This window comes from Oxyura jamaicensis, chromosome 2 (genome assembly GCF_011077185.1).
Source record: "Oxyura jamaicensis isolate SHBP4307 breed ruddy duck chromosome 2, BPBGC_Ojam_1.0, whole genome shotgun sequence".
In the NCBI taxonomy this organism is placed as follows: Eukaryota; Metazoa; Chordata; class Aves; order Anseriformes; family Anatidae; genus Oxyura; species Oxyura jamaicensis.
Window position 1 is genome coordinate 33,972,546 of NC_048894.1, and position 18,566 is coordinate 33,991,111.

General features: G+C 38.5%; 1 protein-coding gene across 2 annotated transcripts; it reads left to right on the forward strand.

Annotated features, from left to right (window-relative positions):
* The first annotated feature begins 2,892 nt into the window (after positions 1 to 2,892).
* On the forward strand, positions 2,893 to 16,598 carry CCDC126 (coiled-coil domain containing 126). Of its 2 annotated transcripts, none has more exons than XM_035319764.1 (4): positions 2,893 to 3,023; positions 12,903 to 13,032; positions 13,684 to 14,083; positions 15,042 to 16,598. In XM_035319764.1, exons 3-4 carry the CDS (start codon positions 13,846 to 13,848, stop codon positions 15,221 to 15,223), a joined length of 420 nt encoding a protein of 139 aa, XP_035175655.1. In that variant the 5' UTR covers positions 2,893 to 3,023; positions 12,903 to 13,032; positions 13,684 to 13,845; the 3' UTR covers positions 15,224 to 16,598. The 2 variants fall into 2 exon arrangements, with proteins under 2 accessions (XP_035175655.1, XP_035175656.1); XM_035319765.1 differs by lacking the exon at positions 2,893 to 3,023 and adding an exon at positions 3,831 to 3,895.
* The last annotated feature ends 1,968 nt before the right edge of the window (positions 16,599 to 18,566 follow it).

Below are 18,566 nucleotides of genomic sequence, written 5' to 3' on the forward strand. Positions count from 1 at the left end.
GTTTGCATTGCATCCTACACAGACCCATAAATGAAGTTGGTTATTCCATGTGTCTGTTGCAAATGAAAAGCTGGAATGGTACATGCTAGCCCTTCCTCTTTTTGCCTGGTAAATCAGATGCAAATATTTTAAAAAATAAATTATGCCACAATGGTAAAGAAGGTAGTATTTCACAAAAAAATTCCTCTAGGTTTTGTGAAATGTTTCATTTTGGCTGAAAGCTTCTTGCAGGTCATTGATTTTAAAAAAGTTTAGTCAGCTCCTTAGCCAGTTCTTGTTTAATTGCAATTAAATTTTATTTCCTAAAAGACTAGATTACGTTTTAGCCTCAGCTGATGTCCTTCTTTCCAGAATACATTCTCAATCCATACCATATTTAGTTAGTTAGTTAATTATTTTTACCAGCTCTACACCATTCAGCTCCAGTAGATAGCTTTTCTCATCTCCCCTTCAAGTGTAACTTATTAATAAACATTTATCCTACTGCAAGATCACACACTGTTCTGGCATAATCTGATGCTTATCTGAGCTGATGCTGCCTACAACCTAACTGCAGGAACAAAAGGGAAGGGACACAAAGGGCATGCTTAAATCCTAACAAGAAAATGCTTACTAGTCTTCTGCCACCAGGTGGGTCACTGAAAAAAATGCAACCAAGGATCTATTGAAAATAAGTAACAGACAAATTTACAAAATGAGCTGGAGTGGGAGGAAAGGGCAGAGTACAGGACAGGAAGATACTTTTTGTTAACACGTACATGTGTAAGACCTAGCCCTTGTGTCTGCAGCTCCTAAGCACTATTAGTGCACCCATTCAAGATATTTACATTATTCTATCAGGAAAATAAAATGTTCTGGCCCTTAAACCTAACATAACGATGGCTCTCTTTACTGTGTTTTCCATAACGTCTCTGTGTTCATTGTTCCCTACAATAACTTCACCGCAGTTTCCTAGAGTATAAAACCAATAATTATTTGAAATTGCATATATTTTCAGGTTCGACTTTCGCAGTCTGTAAGGGGGTAAAGATAAGGGGAAAGAGTATATTGTGAAATGCACATTCATGAAAGATGACCAAATACATGAGGCCTTCAGGCAGTAAGAATTAAGGATGTTATAAAGAGTCAAGAGTTCCTGTCAACAGAGGATACGTTTATAATGGAGATAGATATCTTAATACAATTCTGTGACCTCCACCAGCAAATCTTTCTGTGATTACACCATGGACAGATTTCCCTCTCTCCCCCTAGTAAGCTCTAAATATCATATAATTTATTTGCACAGATATTACAGCTGTTCACTGCATGTCTGTGAAAATAAAGGATTAATCACTGAGCAAATAGTGCAGTAATAAATGGCAGTAAATAGCTGCAGTACATTTGTCATGTGAAGTCCATTTCAGACCATCTGTTTTTGATCTTTTCTTGATATTAGAAGAGGAAATCTTAATGAGAAAATACAGAAACTGATGAGATGATTTGGCTTTAGGAAATAATTCTAGCAACACATTTATTGGTGCTGCACAATATATAGTCAATCTGTTCACTGAGAAGCTTACTTATCCACTATTTCAATTTCTAATTTTTGCCTCTCCTCCCTCAGTGTTGTATTATTTAGCAAAAGACTTTCCATGGGATGGATTGTATAATTAAAAATATATTATTCTATTAATGCAGCTTCTTATTAATTCTCTGTGGAAATACAACCTCCATCCAATTAAAAAATTGCATAATTTTCTCATATTGAAATGAGCTCTCAGGTGAATGCCAATATTTCCATGCCAATATATGTTCTGAAAGACTCCAAAATAAGGGACTGCAGACTAGTCAACATCAGAAGTCACACAAGTAAATATTTTTATAATCACTCGATTCGCTGGCTGTCGTGATACTACCTGCCAGCGGTTTTGTCTGTTTTCTTCGCTCTAGGCCCCAAACCTCTCTGATGTATTAATATGCCTTTTTTTACTGGAGCAGATGATTTAAGTGCTGATTTTTTTTTTGCATCTAATCCACGCAGAAAACAAACAAGCAAACAAACAAGTTGAAAAATACAGAGAAGGCAGGTAGCTTCTGACAAGCCCCAGAAAAGAGAGAAGGGAAGAAATGTGCACCCACAGGGAGATGGAGCAGCAGTGTGACCAGCGAACTAAGCACACTACTTCTTGTACCTATGTTTACGCTACACATGATGGCACTAATGCAGACACAACCAGGTTGCAAGCAAAACCTTCCAATACTTGCACCACTTCCTTGCTAACTGGTATGTCAGCTTGTCTAGCATCTTCACCTCTAGGTAATTGATACCAACTTCCTCACATACCACGTTGTAGGAAGAGGATATTGCACCTTGCTAGCGCTGTTCTATGCTCGCAGTTGATTTATGTGAATATTATGGTGGAAATTTAAGTGCTGTCGAGCCATCAACAGCTTCTGCAGTTGATTATAAGAACCAGACTGCAGATAACGGCAGACCACCCCTGTACCTAACCAGAGGGACCATTGCTCACTTGAGACTGCTGTCAAAATTAATTTACACCATCAGAGGGCAGAAGTGGTACCTTTCCCATGTTTGTACAGGCCCTGTAACTTCTGGTGATAATTTTTACTTCTCAATGGGAATTTATAGGCACAGGCACGTGGTCGTCCACCTTTACTTCCCACTTGTAGTCTGATAATAGGCGTTTCCTGGAATAACCACAAGACTTCACAGGGTGGCTCGGGCTGGCAGGGGCCGTTAGGATCATCTGGTTCCAACCCCACCAGGAGGGGCGCCCCAGCCCCAGCCCCAGCAGCGCCCCCTCCGCCCCCCCTAGTCCTGGCACGAAGCCCCCCGCCCCAACATGGCGGCGGGGCAGATGGGCACAGCCCCCTCCCTGCGCATGCGCCGCACTGGGGCGGGGCAGGACGGGGGCTGCAGGGCAGCCCTCACGGCTGGGCGGGGGGGGGGAGGGGGGCCGGGCTGTGCGTCGTGACGCAACGCGTCGCTGGGCGGGCGGAAGCGGCGCGAGCGGCTCTGTCAGGTGGGCGCGGGGGGGAGCGGAGGTAGCGCGCGCGCGCGGCGGCCGTTAGGCGACCGTTAGGTGAACGTTGGGCGGCCGTTGGGCTGAGGAGGGGGGCGCGCGCGTTGCCACCGCTCAGGCGGCCCCGTGAGGCGGCGCGGCCCCGTGCCCGGGGAAGGGGGCGCGGGGAGGCCTCGTCCCGCTCCCTCTGTGGAGGTGGGAGGCCGGGGGGCGCTGAGGTGGAGCTGGGGGCAGCAGCCGGGCTGCGGCGGGCAGCAGAGCCCCGGCTGTCATCGCGACCTCGGCTACCCCCGCTTCGGTCTTGGTTCGTGCAGGTGCTTCAGTGCGGTGGGCTCTGCTAGGCAGCTGGCTGAGTGCTGCTGTAGGCTGGGTAGCCGTGCTGCACGGTGTCCTTGGGTGGTGAAGGAGCGGCGAAAGAAAACGGGGGTTTCTTGGGTGTTGTGCACCGGTAAATACACGCACGTGATTAAATTCGTCTCTGAAGGCCACTTAGTTTTACGAAGATGATTTTTAGGCTTGTAATCGTCTTGACTGTGGTACTGCAGAGGTTTGTAACCCTTAGCATAGTTTTATGTACTGATATGCAATGTTCAGTAAGGTAGAAGTGTGTCGTTCCTGTTGTTTGGGTAGATGTAACTACTGATGCTAATTTCTGACAATGTTTGTTGAATCTTATTTTTAATTTTTCGAGTGACTTGTTTTGAAATATCAAAGGAGGAATTGAAACATGTCAACCTAATATAACTTAAGCAAATCTGGAACTTGCTCAAGACTTCCAAAAATATTTCGTGATTTCCTTCCTCTTTCCAGTGGCTCTTTTGTCATAACCTGTGACTGCAGTGACGCCGCAAGATTTATGTCTTTCTTGTACAGTAATGACCTAACTTTCAAAGAGGCAAAGCGTACTTGCAGTGATGCGATGGAACATGGAAGGAAAATAGCTCGTTTAATCCATATTCAAGCAAAAGCAGATTCATTAGGATTGGTAGTTTTCTTGTTATTTCTATAAACATTTGTAATGCATTAGTATGTCTCTTCCTTACTTCTGTAGTCTCATTAATCATTTATTATTATTAAGCTTTCTTTTCAGTTTCCTAATCTCCTGTGCTAGTATCCCATAAATTCTCTTTCATGTATCTTGTCATCTGAAAGGTACTGACAGCTAGAATGGAGTGTAATTTCTGGGTTTGTGTGCCACAAAGCCACACGGAGAGGAATTCTTTTTTCTTTTGATGCGATGCGGAGTTTCTTCATTGCAGTTCAGAACAGGCTAACAAATGTTTGGTGTTTTGATACTCAAAGAGGGTAGATTGTGGAGAGGGGGGCAGTTTTTTACATTGAAAAAAGAGCTTTGTAGGAGTTGTGACTTTTTTTTTTTTTATGGAGCCTCCAGGATACGAGCACATTAAACATAAGCACGCGTGTGATTTGTTCTAACTAATTGGGAGGTAGTGTCAATCTTGGTGCAAGTGTCATGGATTGCTGTTTCATGAGGCTATCAAAGACAAAACGAAGATAACCATGCAGTAAGCAGCATAGTGCTTTAGTGTTACAAGTGGAGAGATTGCAGGTTTTGGTCACATGAAAATTTATTGCTACCTTTGTTCCCATTTTGAGGGCTGGAAATACCCATGTGTATAAAGCTTAAATTATTGTGGCCTCTTTTTGTTATTTTGTGTGTTATAATATATGTGTCTAATAATTCATTTCAGGTACTTGAGAACTCCAGAGGCTTAAGCAATTATGATGGAATTATTTTGGTCTAATAAATAGATCTCTTTTCTAAAGCTTCGTCAGGTAAAAATAAAACTACCTCCAGTTATTCTATATATTTTTTTGTCTTCTTTTAGAGGCCTCTTGTGGCTTTTAGCTTCTAGAAGGAGGCATTGGTATTGCTAATCCCATGTTGTTTAGCCTGAGGATTGGATGTCACGTAACCGCTAAAAGTAAAATATTTCCTGTGGAGTTCGTGACCGCTTTTCTGAGAATAGTTAAGGGCACTAGTTTTTGCATCTTGCCCACACTGTGAGTAGGATAAATGCATGCTGTCAGCTTAAATCGTCAGCTGTGTAGACAACATTATCTACAGACTAGTCAGTGTCAAAAATACCTATTAAGTTGTTTCCAGTAGCTGTCAAAAACCTGATGTGTTGCTCAGTCATTCAGATGAATGTGTTTTGTCCTGGTACATGGTTATTGGTAAAATGTACTTTATATGGTATTTGTTATTTGAAAAGCTCTTTGAACTGTGCCTGAGATCTTGCACCGTTAGGTGGGCTGCGTTTCCTCAACTGAGCATTATTAATAGTCTCCTAACTTCTGTTGCATGATTGTCAGAGTTAGAAAAATTATTTCTTTCACCATTTTCCTGTGTCATTTACCAGATGAATTTTGAACTAAATGGGTAGTTCCTCTATTTAAAAGGGGTCTACAGTAATACTAGACTCGAGGACTTCGAACTTACTCCACTAAAATAATTTTTTTCTGTGTGGTGGTAACAAAGAAATAAGAGGCTACCTTGATATAAATACCCAAGTGAGGTTTCTGGGTATCTTCCCCTTCATTTGAACAATGACATGTTTTGCCATGCCCGCCACTCCGGTGCTGTGGTTATCTACTGCCTGTCACAACTGTTAGTGATGCTAAGATAAAATGACAGGCCAATATAGAAATAATTAAAAAAATGAAATAAACTGTCTACATTTATCACTTCCTGCATTTTTATTTTTCTGAAGTCTTCAAATGGATCAGCCTCCTTGGAGGGAGCATGAATCTGAGGCCTGGTCTATATTGCAGTTTTACCACTGAAACATGCTTTTGGTGGATGAGTCTTGCACGTGTCTGTACTCAGAGTCCTGCAGGTTTCTTGAAATAAAATCAGGCGAGTTAAATTCTTCCGCTCCTTCCTGGCGGTACAAGTGCTCTTTTGTTGCTTTTCTACAGGAACAGCATTTGTGTGGATGCTGTGTACACGTATAACCCGTTCTACAGTGGCAGTCTTTCTGCCACTGTAGCAGTCACTTTGCGAGTTGTTTTTTAATCCGTCCAAACCCTCTTGTTTTAGGTCTTTTAAAAATGTTCAGTGAAAATCCCTTTCCTCTCCATAGCTTACAGTAATGGTTTTGCAAGTATGGCTCCCTGTAAAACTAGCTAAAATTAGCTGAATGTTACCATTTCGGAAGGAAATTTTGGAATGCCTGGGGCTTTGAAAAAATGTGTTGCAAACGTGGATTTGTCATGGCCCAGCATTAATTGCCATGAAAAAAATGTGACAATGCTACCGGGAGATAAGAAGCTAAGGAGGCAGCTTGTGCCCTGCCCTAACTGTGAGCAGGGCTCCTACTAGGATAGCCTGAACATCAATGGTGAAGCATGGGGAAAAGTGTCCCAGATGGAATGAAGCTGAGACTTTTTTTTTTAACGTGAAGATAATGGAGTTGTAGGAATGTTTCAAAGTCCAGATGGACCTGGGGGGAGGAAAGGAACTTCAGCAAGGATAGTATAGTGTTCCCATTGATACTCGCTTGCTTTAACTTTCTTCACAACACTTGGCAAGTCATTTCCCCAGTCAAAGTCTTGGCTGACTGCCTGCAGGCGAGGAACAATGAATTTCTGTTGGTTGATTTTAGAAGCATTCACTGACAGTAGCAAGCAGAACAAAGCGGGGTGGGGAGGGGAGGAAAGCATGCCAGGATACTTTAAGAAACCAAAAGTAAAAGCAATCATTGAAATTAATACTCTTTTCTATTGACTGATCTGTAATGCGGTCTGAAAAGACCTGCAAGCCTTACCCACACACAAGCGTAGCATTTTGAGGGGCTCTATGGGGTCAGCATGACTGAGATTTTTGACTGTCTCTTTTCCGTCCCTACTGGTGATGTCTTTCTGTTGACCAGAGTTTATACCACCAGTAATAGGAATACTTAACATGCTGAGAGTTGGTCTTGTCATAAAAACAGTTCAAATATGGTTTAATTTGTCTAGGGACACACCTTGCTGTTAATTGTTTGCTGCTTAGTAGAACATTGAGCTCTCCCATAGAGCTGTGCAGCTATCTGTGTGAACCTGGGAACCAAAGGGTAGTGGTGGTCTGCAAAAGTCTCTGGTGTGACTGGGCCAGTACAGGAAAATGGTTTCATTGTCAGTTTTTTGAGAGCTTATATGCTCTTTAAAATATGAGGAATGTGATTCTTTCTTGGGCACAAGCTTTACATGTGAATGATGCATGCAAGATGATTTGTTAAGGGAACTTTTGGCACGTGTAGGAAGGGACCATTAAAGGGAGGGTATTAGAAGACGTCTTTTCAAGTTCGTTGAGATAATAGAACGTTATATGAATTAAATAACAGATGGGGATTTTGTTTTCTTCTGTATCTTGCCAGGAGTCATGGTCCTGTGTAACAGAATATACTTCATTTCTTTGGGCACCTGTTTGTCAGCTGCACTCTATGCAGATTTTTCTCCTACTGCCAAGCAGCCAGCCAGTGAAGACTGCAAATGACCAGAATGCAAACATCACTTTTGGTCTTACTGTTCTGTGAAAGACTCAGTGTGTAGCTCCTGGGCTTCTGCGTGCTTATTTCATTATCCCTATCTGCACAGATCAATTGCTCAGTGAATATGTTATACTGCACTTTTGTTCCATTCTCTTATTTTCTCAGTCATTTTCATTGCTGTAGTGAGTGACCTGATAGGTTTCCAAATACCAAAGAAATTGCCTGTCTGTTGTCAGAATGGTCAGCATGATGTCTGTCAGTTGAGGGACTATATTCTGTTTTCTGTTGGAAAATTGGACAAACAAAAGATTTTGGAGGTCACAGAGGTAAAATGGAAGGGGTGGACATGTGTAAAACAAAACAAGTAAGATACTGCTGTTAGGACTGTGGAAACATTTCCAGGTGTTCTGTAATACCCTGTGATTTTGCTTTCCTGGAAGGTACCTTAGCTTGCAGCATGAGTATTGTCATGCCTGTTTACAGCTCATTGTCTGTTCATATAATATCCCTACCAAACTGAGGAACGTGTGCTGCCAGAGATCTGAGGAAATGTCTACTACAGACATAAAAAACATTAGGGGTTTTTAAATCAGCATATTAAAATTAAGTTTATGACACTACTGATACTGTAGTAAATCCTAATTTTGTCCTGTACAATTATTTTGTAGTAATTATTGGTGACAGCTTTTATTAGTACTGCCCTAATTTTTGTCTGCTGTCTGTTCTTTTTCAATAATTTTCCCCCTTCGTCTGTCTGTAGTTGGATGCACTCTCCTATGGCTGTATTTGGCATTTCTTTTTTTTTAATCTTTGTCTTGATAAATCACTTTTTGCGCTTATACATTTAATAATGATAATTAATCACAAAGCCAGACTTGCTTTTGAATTCACTCAGTCATGGTGTTGTTGGTCATAATTTGGCAGTGAGAAACCAATAAGTATTATGATAGTAAGTAATACATGAAGTAAAATTCCCATTTATAAAGGTTACTTTCTTAATGTATGGTTTGTTACAGACCTACCTATATAGGTCTCTATGATATTGCTGAGGAACTGCTGCAGTATTCGGCATGCTATCATCCAAAATACATAACCAAGAGGTGACTTCATTGAGCTGTATGTTAATAATACTATTTTCAAGGTGTTTTTCTTAGCTTCATCCTTAAAATGTTTTGAATCCTGGAATGGAATGGATTCTTAGACTTCAGTTTTCTCTGTTTTTCCCGTTGCTGATACTTTGTTCACATTTTTGCTAAAGTTGATTATTAATAGCTACCAAAAAATACCTGGTGGTTGCCTGCTGCTCTTACAAATAGATACCTACTTTGCTCTTACAAATAGTCATCTTCATCTGTCCCGTACATTTTTCAAAGCTAGGAGGTATATACCACCTCTGCAACACAGCTTTCAATTTGCCATCCTGATGCCGTGAACTACTTATAGCAGTTTAGGAAGGGTGAGATCTCTTGGACAGGCTAGAAAGTTGATCATGAATTTGTACTCGTGTTTTGTTAGCTGGCTGACTAGTACAACTGACAGTGCTGTAAGGTGTGCTGTGACCTTTGAAGGATTGAGTATGTCTTGTTTTCACGATACCCTTAGGTTGTTTCAGGGGATGTATGAGGCATTCCTTTGCCTTACAAACTGTCATGCTTTTGGTGAAGTATATGAATGTAATCTCTGGGTTTTGCTTGGAATAAGGAAAGCTGAATCTAAGGAAAGCTTTGCAGCACGATTCAGCTAGCATGTTTTTATGTATGGCTTGGTTTCCATGGAGTGGAGTCAGTATTCAAGCCTAGGTCTGATGCTACTTAACAGTAGCACCAGAGAGACTGGAACTTTGCTTTGCTACAGAACATATATTGGATTTTCTGTTGCTTTTTCTTTGGTCCTTGTTTCTTTTGTTTCATGTGCTTATGATGCAATTTATATATGACTTCAGAGTTGGAACGCAGCTGAGAGGACAGACATGATTTTATTTTGGAGAGGCTGAGTTCCTTCACTCATTGCTTTCATTGCCAGGATGTGTCACTGTTTGTTGTGGTATCCCTGGACAGTGTCAAATCTGCATTGGCAGACTGGCAATACATTTCTTACACTACAAGCAGTGGCAGCAATAAACAAAACCAAACTCTTTCAGTGTCTGTGAAAGACAAACCTAGTTTCATATCCTCTGTTTTGGAATTGCCTTTAGTTCCAAGTTCTAGCGTTGTCCCTGTTCTGGGTTTATAATTTTCAGAATAATTTAGGTGTGCATGTTGGTTTTAGAGAACTTTGATAAATTGCCACTTGAATCAGTCACCTTGCCTGCCTATTTAAAGGGTTATCTGGAAGATGTTAACTTCTTCATGGATTCTGTAATTGCAATTTTGCCTGTTTTTTCTTTGTTTTTGTCCTTTTTCCTCCTCAGATCTTCAAGTTTTATCTTGTCTGTACTCCACTATCTTCTTGGTCTTTTTCCTTTTGTATGAGGTTTGGGATAGTAGGAACTGTAACAGTCTGTAGCTCTGATACATCCTTTTTTTTTTTTTTTTTTTTCCTGATGCTCTTGACCATAAAAGCACTTCAGCTGAGGCTGGGAGATTGGTAAGCCTGGATTTCCACACTGACTAAGTCAGTGTGAAGAAGGAAGTCTCTCTCTTTTTTTCTTTATTTCCCTGATCAGCAGGTGGAAGGTGAGGAGGGAAGAAAAGATCACAGAACTGTTAGTTCCTTCTTACAAGTGTACTTTTATCTCATGCTGCATTGCCTCTGCATTATTGAAAACCAAGGTCCATTCTGAAGACAAATTTTGTTTAAACCATAATGTTCATGTACAGAAATACTGACCCTTCAGGGCAACAAGAAGTAAAAGCTTATTCCAGTCCATCCATCTTATTTATTGTGCTGTTTTCCTCCTAGTATGTACACCTGCTGCTCTGCTGCCCTTTTTTTTCTCCTGCTAGAAAATCACTTGGGTGTAGCTTGTGTAAGCTTGCATTTCTTTTCTTTTCTTTTTTTTTTTTTTTTTCACTCAGCACTGCCTAATCCTGAAAGGATTACGATTTTTTCTCCCTTTCTTTAATATGCTCTCACGGAGGTGCAAACAACATTGCTTATTGGCTCTGGCCTGCAACAGGGCCCTTATCTAACAAGGGACAGCTTCTAGATTCTTCTCACAGAAGCCACCCCTATGGCCCTGTGCTACCAAAACCTTGCCACATAAACCTGCTACAAGAGTATGTTATGAGTTACTTGAAGCGCGTGCTTGAGGAAGAAAGAGGAGACCAGATCTCCAGAAGTTTGAAATTACATTGGAAATCATTTAATGAGGAATGGCCCTTTAAAATCCCTTTGCAGGACAGGAAAAGTGCCATCTGCAAATAGTTCCCTTCATTTTGGTACACCTTACTCCCCATTTCTTTGATCAGAGTGAGTATTTGGGTGTTATGCCACTTCCCCAGCAGGCTAAGTCCTTGATTTCCATTAGTTTCAGTGGTCAACCATGTGCACTGTGAATCAAATTTATGTGGCAATGACCCAATCTGTAGTTCCTGCTTTTCCTTGGTGGGATTTGATTCAATCTGTTCAGCTTGGCTAGGACTCTTGTCCTGGCTTGTGGTCTTATTTACAGCAAGATAGCAGAGTTATTGCTACTCCAGAGCTCTCCAATGATACTGTCTACTAAAGTGGTTTGCGATGAGATTTGAGTGGAGTTCTGTGGAGAGCTGAACTTCATTTACATTCTGCAAGAGCTGTCTGTGTTATCTTCAAACAAGCACATATGTGTGTGTGTATATATATATATATATAAAATATATATTATAATTGTTATTATATAGTAGGCTTTTGGGAAGGGTGGTTGGAACTTGTGGTCTTTTTTCTTTGAGAGCTATTGTTTGTTCTTGTGTGCCATCACACAAATACCCTATTCCAGTACCTCGTGTACATGTTTTCCATCATATTTGATACTATCCAGGAATTATGTATCTGCATAATGACATAGGTGCTTTAAAGTATGAGTACAGAGCCATGGATTTGGCCAAGTCCTAGGGAAAAGAAATTTTGGTTAGTTTGTGTTTACGGAAGATCTGTTTCAGGAAATCTGTAATCACACAATTCCAAATATTTGTGCTGATACCATAGATTTTAAGTTTTTTATGGTTGTCTCTCTATTTTACATACTTAAGAAAAAAATGTCTGAAAAAGCAGATTTGGGGGAGATTAGCATGTTCTTTGAACAAAGTATATCCCACTGAATTTACAGTGGTATGTCAAATTATTGCATGTAGGTTATCTGCCTGTGTGCACGGTCATATCTCCCAGTTAAGGTGAAGGAACTTATTCCTCCCTAACTGATTTGTGTTTGCCTCTTACATTAGTGCAGCTTACACTGAAAGTAAGATTTTGTTTACTGGCAATTACTGTCAGGCATTTTAGACTCAACACCTTTCACTTTCACAGCAACTTAGTTGTCCAAGTCCTCCTACTACCCCTCGTTTGGGTTAAGAAACTTCAGAATAATTTAGATATGCGTGTTGATAGATTATCTGAAGAATGAAGGTTAAGAGTAAGCAAGAAGCACAGCTCTGAGCACTGCTGCTGCTGACATTTGAATTTACAGTAGTCAGTGGTGTGTCCGTATAAGGCCAGTTGAAGTGGTCAGCAGAGATGATGAAAAATACCATGGGGATTGAGTTAAGTTTAGACGAGTGCATAACAGGATGAGAAGTATGGTGTCAGTATTCTGAACTCATACTGCATTTGAAAAACAGAGGCCTAAGTACCAGCGTAGAAAGTCCAGTGGGGAACTCTAGTATATATGTAACTACAGTCTAAAAACTACTCGTGTCAGACTATTATGTGGGAGAAAATAGAGACTATCTTGAAAAAGTACTATTATGTAGGATGAGTGGTTTCATCCAGACTATGTGAAATAATAGCAATCTCCTCTCAAAAAAAAGTATTGAGTAGTTGAAGAAGCTTCAGGGGTAGCTGAGCAATGAGAAACAGAAGATATAAGCATTTAAAGGGACTGTTTCAGAATAGATTCATTTGAAGGGAAAAATGAGTAAGAAGGACCCATGTAAATGTGTTTATGCATGTGAGGAATTGGGCTCTCACTGTCTTATAGCGAGATCTTTTGGTGAGGTCTTTACTTTAAAAAAAAATAACAACTTAGTAAGTTGTCAAAATGAATGTTAGGGTATTTACATCTATGCATTTATAATAAAATGAAACTGGATTCTATGTTTTTTCTTAACAGTTGCTTCAAAGCAAAAATGTATTTTGGTTTCAAAAACATGTGGCTTGAAGAGATCAACTTCAGCTGGTACATGTGAAAATTAAGTTTTTTTTAGTCCTGCTTTTCATCTAGTTTGAATAATTTTTTCTTCCATTACAGAGCTTCCTGAAGATGTCTGGCTTATATTGCTTCAAAGTACTTCGACATTTACTGTTTAACTGCTGAAGCTTTCCTACTATTTGTTCTTCTGAAGCCTTTGGCTATCAGTGTATCAGAATTGGCTGCTATGGTAAGACTTTTTTTTTATAGTAGGTGCAAAGTGTTAGAAGCAGGTGCAGTGTGCATCTTCATTTTGGTTTTATTTCTTCGTTTCTTGTCAAGACACCAAAAAGGACAAAGAATTAATACTGTACAAAACCAGAAGAGGATGACACCCAACTTTGAACTAACAAAACAGCTAAGAGACCTTGCTTTTCCTTTTATCTGTTTATACTTGCCCAATGCTTCTGTGTGAAGAACAAAAATCAAGTGAATGATTTCACAAGCTTTTATTTTTATTTTCTTGGTATAGATATGTCTGCATAGTTTATTGTGATGTTGAGTATAAATGGACAAGACTTATATAGAAAAGTGTTTTACAGGTCTCTTCTAGATATTGCTTTTGGGTTTAATAATTTGAAGTATGACATTTAAAGTAGTTAAGATAATTTGTAAAAATATAGTTTTGATTTTTGGAGAACAAAAGTATTTTTTTTTTCTTTTTTAAAGAAAGAAACCTTGTAACAACAGGTGAGATAGAAAGATGACTGTACCTCTAAGCAAATACATGTCTACAACTCTTTTTTAGGTTATGCAATAATACTACATTTGGAAGCTTTCCTGTCCTTGATCTCAACAACTGTAACAATTTTGACTAACCAAGTGATATTTTACATTTCAGGAATCAAGACCAACTAAACTGAGAAGATGTGTTCAAGATGATCCAGGCAGAAGATTTTTCACTTTATAGATATCCTGGTTTTGTTTTAATATGTAATACAATTTGACTAAGTCAAGTTCAGTTAATTTTCCTGAAATTAAGACACCTGTGGCCTTCATCGAGATGTTTCTAACATTTTCAAGAAAAAATATGTCCCAGAAACTGAGTATGTTTTTACTGGTTTTTGGAATCATTTGGGGTTTAATGTTGCTACGCTACACTTTTCAGTATCCAAGACGTCAAAGCAGCGCTGAGTTGCGTGGTCAGATATTAGACCTAAGTAAAAGATATGTCAAAGCACTGGCAGAAGAAAATAAAAATTTAATGAATGGTGGCAGTGGAGCCTCTATGGCAGGATATGGTAAGAAGAAAGAAGCATTCTATTTGTTCTAGTATTTTTTTTAATGAAAACTGTAAAGCTTTACTTCTTTTTAAAGTAATATATAATAATCTTTCAGAGAAAAAAACAAACAAACAAACAAAAAAAACACTATTGATTGATTTGACTTTAGTTTATTAACCAAAGTTGAAATTTAAGATGCAGTGCACCCAGTAAGTTTAAATATTATTTTTTCCAAATATGAGAGAAGATAGTGGTGTGAACATGGACAGCAGTATACTTAGATTTTTTTAGAAAGTTCTGTTACTGATACTGTTCTTTGTGTTCCAGAAAATACAATGACAAAAGGATCTTGAGTGTTGTAAGAGTTAGTAAGCATGTGGGATTTTTTTTTTTTTGATTTTCATTTATGTTTTTCAGTCAATTTAGGCTTAAATATATTTAAAATTTTAAACTAGGAAAAAAAATAACCTTTTCCTTCCTGCTTTGTAGCTTGTGCAAGAAGTGATAAGATACTTTCCACAACAGTTTTTCTGTGGAATAGATCCGTTATTTAGAGGAAAGTGAATAAGAACTACCCTTCTATGTTGTAAAGTATCTAAATATATTCTATTGCTATCCAAGGATAAAAGGTGTCATAGCTGGGTATTGTCTGGATGAAATCTGAAATACTGCATTGGATTACTCACTGTCCTCCTCCCCTAACTAGAGGTTTTGTTCTTATGCTCTAATGTTTACTTGGCTGGGTTCACAGTTTACTATAATGGTGGTATCTTTCTGTCCTAAAATAACAAGGAAATTGTATTTAAATAAAAATAAACTAGGAGTTATTTAATTTCCCTTTCCTCCCAGTCTGTATGCTTTTCTAAAATGAATAATGGGAAAGATGGCAGGCTTTAAGATGTGAATGTGTTGAAATAGAAGTTATTTTCCATACACGAGCTAATAATAGAACTTTTTTTTTCCTCATTATCCTCAGCTGATCTTAAGAGAACAATTGCTGTTCTTCTGGATGACATCTTACAACGCCTTGTGAAATTGGAAAACAAAGTTGATTACATCATTGTGAACGGCTCAGCTACAAATACCACTAATGGAACTAACAATCAGGCACCAGTAAATTCAAGTAAACGTGCAAAAGCAGCAGGCAACATTAGATAGCAAAGTGGGTCGCTTGGTCTTGCTACATCTATGATAGGTCATAATTAAGACAAGCTTTTTATCTCTGGCTAAGGCAAAGCAGTAGCTGCCTCTAAAAGAAGCGTACACTATTCTGTTCTAGAATGCGCTGGATGTATGTAGGCCTAAATTCTGTGCATAAGGTTCTCAAAGCACTATTTCATTGCCTTTGAGCAGTGCTTCTAAAGTGATCTTTGTTGTCTTTAAAATATTTTGATATCATGATTTGATGTCGTATGCCATTGGATAATAACAATAAATGAAACGCAATGGGGAATTTACAGGTAGGGTTATAAATGTATTTATTTAAGTATAAATATAGCATATCTTTTGGATAGGTGAGCAGCATTGTAGCTTATTCATTTCTGTGATCTGCTTTAAACAGAGGTAACTGAGGAAAACATATTGTTAAACAGATGCTAGAAAATGTGTATATTTAGAGTATTTTGCTACTCATTTACTGAAAAATTATTAAATTGAGGATAGCATTGGGGGTAATGTTTTAGAATTGTGACCCAAAGAATGTCTTTATTTGCACTATCAGTCAGAATAGCTAGAGAGAATTTACTGTATATTTAAGAAAATCCAGTATAATAGGAAAACGTTCTAGGTAGTAACACTGTCCAGGTATATCCTTTTGCCGGAATTAGGGCAGTTAGATTATCAAAAGCAAAGCATAATCTGTGATATCTTATATGATGATTTCTTAAAAGATATTTAAGTGTATGTATTTTGTAACTGCAGATGAAACTATTTAAGTGATGGAAATAAGTTTTAGATATGTGAATACTGTTTATTTTTATTCACTGCTGTTTCTTTTTAACTTTTTAGTACCTTGCAGTTTGTGATGAGTATAGCACACCATCTCCCTGAAATGCTTTCTTGATCAGGAGGGAGAGTGATGAAGGGAGACGAGGCATCTCTGCATTTAACAGAGATACATGTACTAAGGGTGTATTACCATGGAATATTTCAGAGCTAAGGTAATATTTGCCTTATGTCTAAGTTAGCCTTATAGCAAAGTGAATTGCAGTGTGGATGCACTGTATTTCAAAACGTTACTGAAGTCATATTAAAGAGAAAGTGCCACTGAGCCTGTTTTTTAAAACAGTGAATGTTTTGTGTGGAGGGAGGGTATGTTCAGGGACTTTAGCCAAAAGTGTGCTTGTTGTTGTATCTTTTTCTGTGGTGTGTTTGTTTTTTTCCGAAGCTATGTGGGTTTTCTTGTTTTCTTTTTTCCCTGCTGGTATTCTGGATTTGCTTAGAACAGTAGTATCCAGATGATTTTTTCTTCTTGTCACACTGTGCGTAAACTTGTACTTCCTTGCAGAAAGAGAAAAATAAATTTTTAATTGTATTTGTAAAGGGTCCTGTTCTCTCTTTTAACGATCTTGTGGTTCTTCCTACATGAGCTCTAGCTGTTTCAGGACTGGAAAATTGTACATCTGTGAGGTTTAGGATAGTGTACCCTCTTTCAGTTTAAAACCATTAGATTATCACAACATTTGGTTGTGTTGCCAAACATTGTTTTTATTTCTTTTTCAAGGAAGATCTCAGTAGTATTTCTCCATTATGTGTTTTTTATGATGCAACTATATTTCACATTATGAATGACAACACAAACTTCCCCAAAGTGACCTGCTTCAAGTTTTGTGAAACATGGAATCTCCTCAATGTTGGTTGGTTCTTGGGTTGAATTTTTTTTGGGGGGGAAGGGTAGGGGGACCCATAACCTCCCTTATAATATAAACAGCTTCTTGGATGGTAGTACTGGGGGGAATGTCTGGATTTTCTGCTTTTGTTCTTTAAATCCTTTGGCATATGATGAGACATGAATTTCCCCATCTGTAATTTGCATTGTGAGTGTTTGCCACCTGATTTCACTAAATGGTTGTTAGTACTTCTGTGACTTTGAATGTTTGTTTAATCTAGGTAGCAGAAGTGTTCAAGATCCACTTTTCAAAGTTCTAATGAAGAAAAATTGAAATAAAAGATTAAATTGATTGCTACCTAAGCAGCTAGAAGCACCATGGGTTTCAACAGAGTCAAGTTCCACAGCCAAATAAATGGCAGGTTAAATTGTCTTGATTTTCTAGGATTTTTCTGTTCGTTGTTTTCCTAGCCTAACCAAATTATTTTTGAATCTTAATATATTAACCTTAATGTAATTAAGATGTCCAAGCATTGTCTTACAATTTTGCATAAAGAAAAGCTGTGGAGTAGTCCCACGCTTTGAGTTGGATGGATAGGTAATGGATACTCCAGTGGGACCACTGATAACAATCTGCTTATCCGCTGTTAGGATCACAGACGTTTGCTGAACTGTTTTTAATTAAATAATTTTCAAAAAAAGTACAGAAACGTAGTATAATGATGTAGGGGTCCTTCTAGTCAATGTGGTGAAACATGATCATCCTTGGCGTCCAGTAATATGTTTTAACATATTGCACAGTTGTCTGTTTCTACAAGTAACTGCTCAATACTTGTTTTTCATTAATGCAGTCATTTAAAAGGGTCTGGCTAGATAGATCTAAATTCTACTTGAAAATATTTGCTAATGCAGAGGTTTCTAAACAGCGTCATCGGTCTAGCATTGTGGCAAGTTTCTGAAGTGACCAAAGTGCTTCCTGTGCAGGTATGTAGTCTGGGAGTAACCACTATAGTTGCAGTCTTTTTTGACAGGAATGGGGAAGCAGAGTAAGTCTGGGAGCCTCTGTAAGAAATGATTTGGAAAAATGATTAAATAAACATTGACATCCTGGTTTATTATGTTTTCTTAAATTTCGTTAGAAAATACTTCCTCCCAATACTCAAGTGAATGGAATGAAATAAACTTCTAAACCACTCTTAATTGGTATGGTCCTTTCAAAAGGTGATGTGGAGTGTCAGTCAGCATCTATAACAATTAATTCAAATATGACCACCTTACCCAGGACTTGTGTCCTTTCATTAGTTTGTGATTCATAAAACAACACAGGCTGCTACTGCAGGGGCTTAAGCTAATATGTTTGATAGTATGTAAAATTATTTTCAGAGGCAAGAGTGAAATGGGAGACTTCTTTTTATGGCAGCTAAAAAGGTGAATCAGACTTCTGTAATGTCTCATACACAACAGACTGTTACTTGAATTGGTATTTAACTAAATCTCTTTGTCTGGGATGGTGCACATGTACATTTGTATCTGTTTAAAAATATTAAGATTATTAAACTGTAGCCCAAGTTAAAGTGAAAGAAAACTTCATATGACATGTACGTAATCACACCACTTAAATGCCAGTGGCATCACATGCTGCAGAATAATCAGTAAATGACACTATTTACTAGC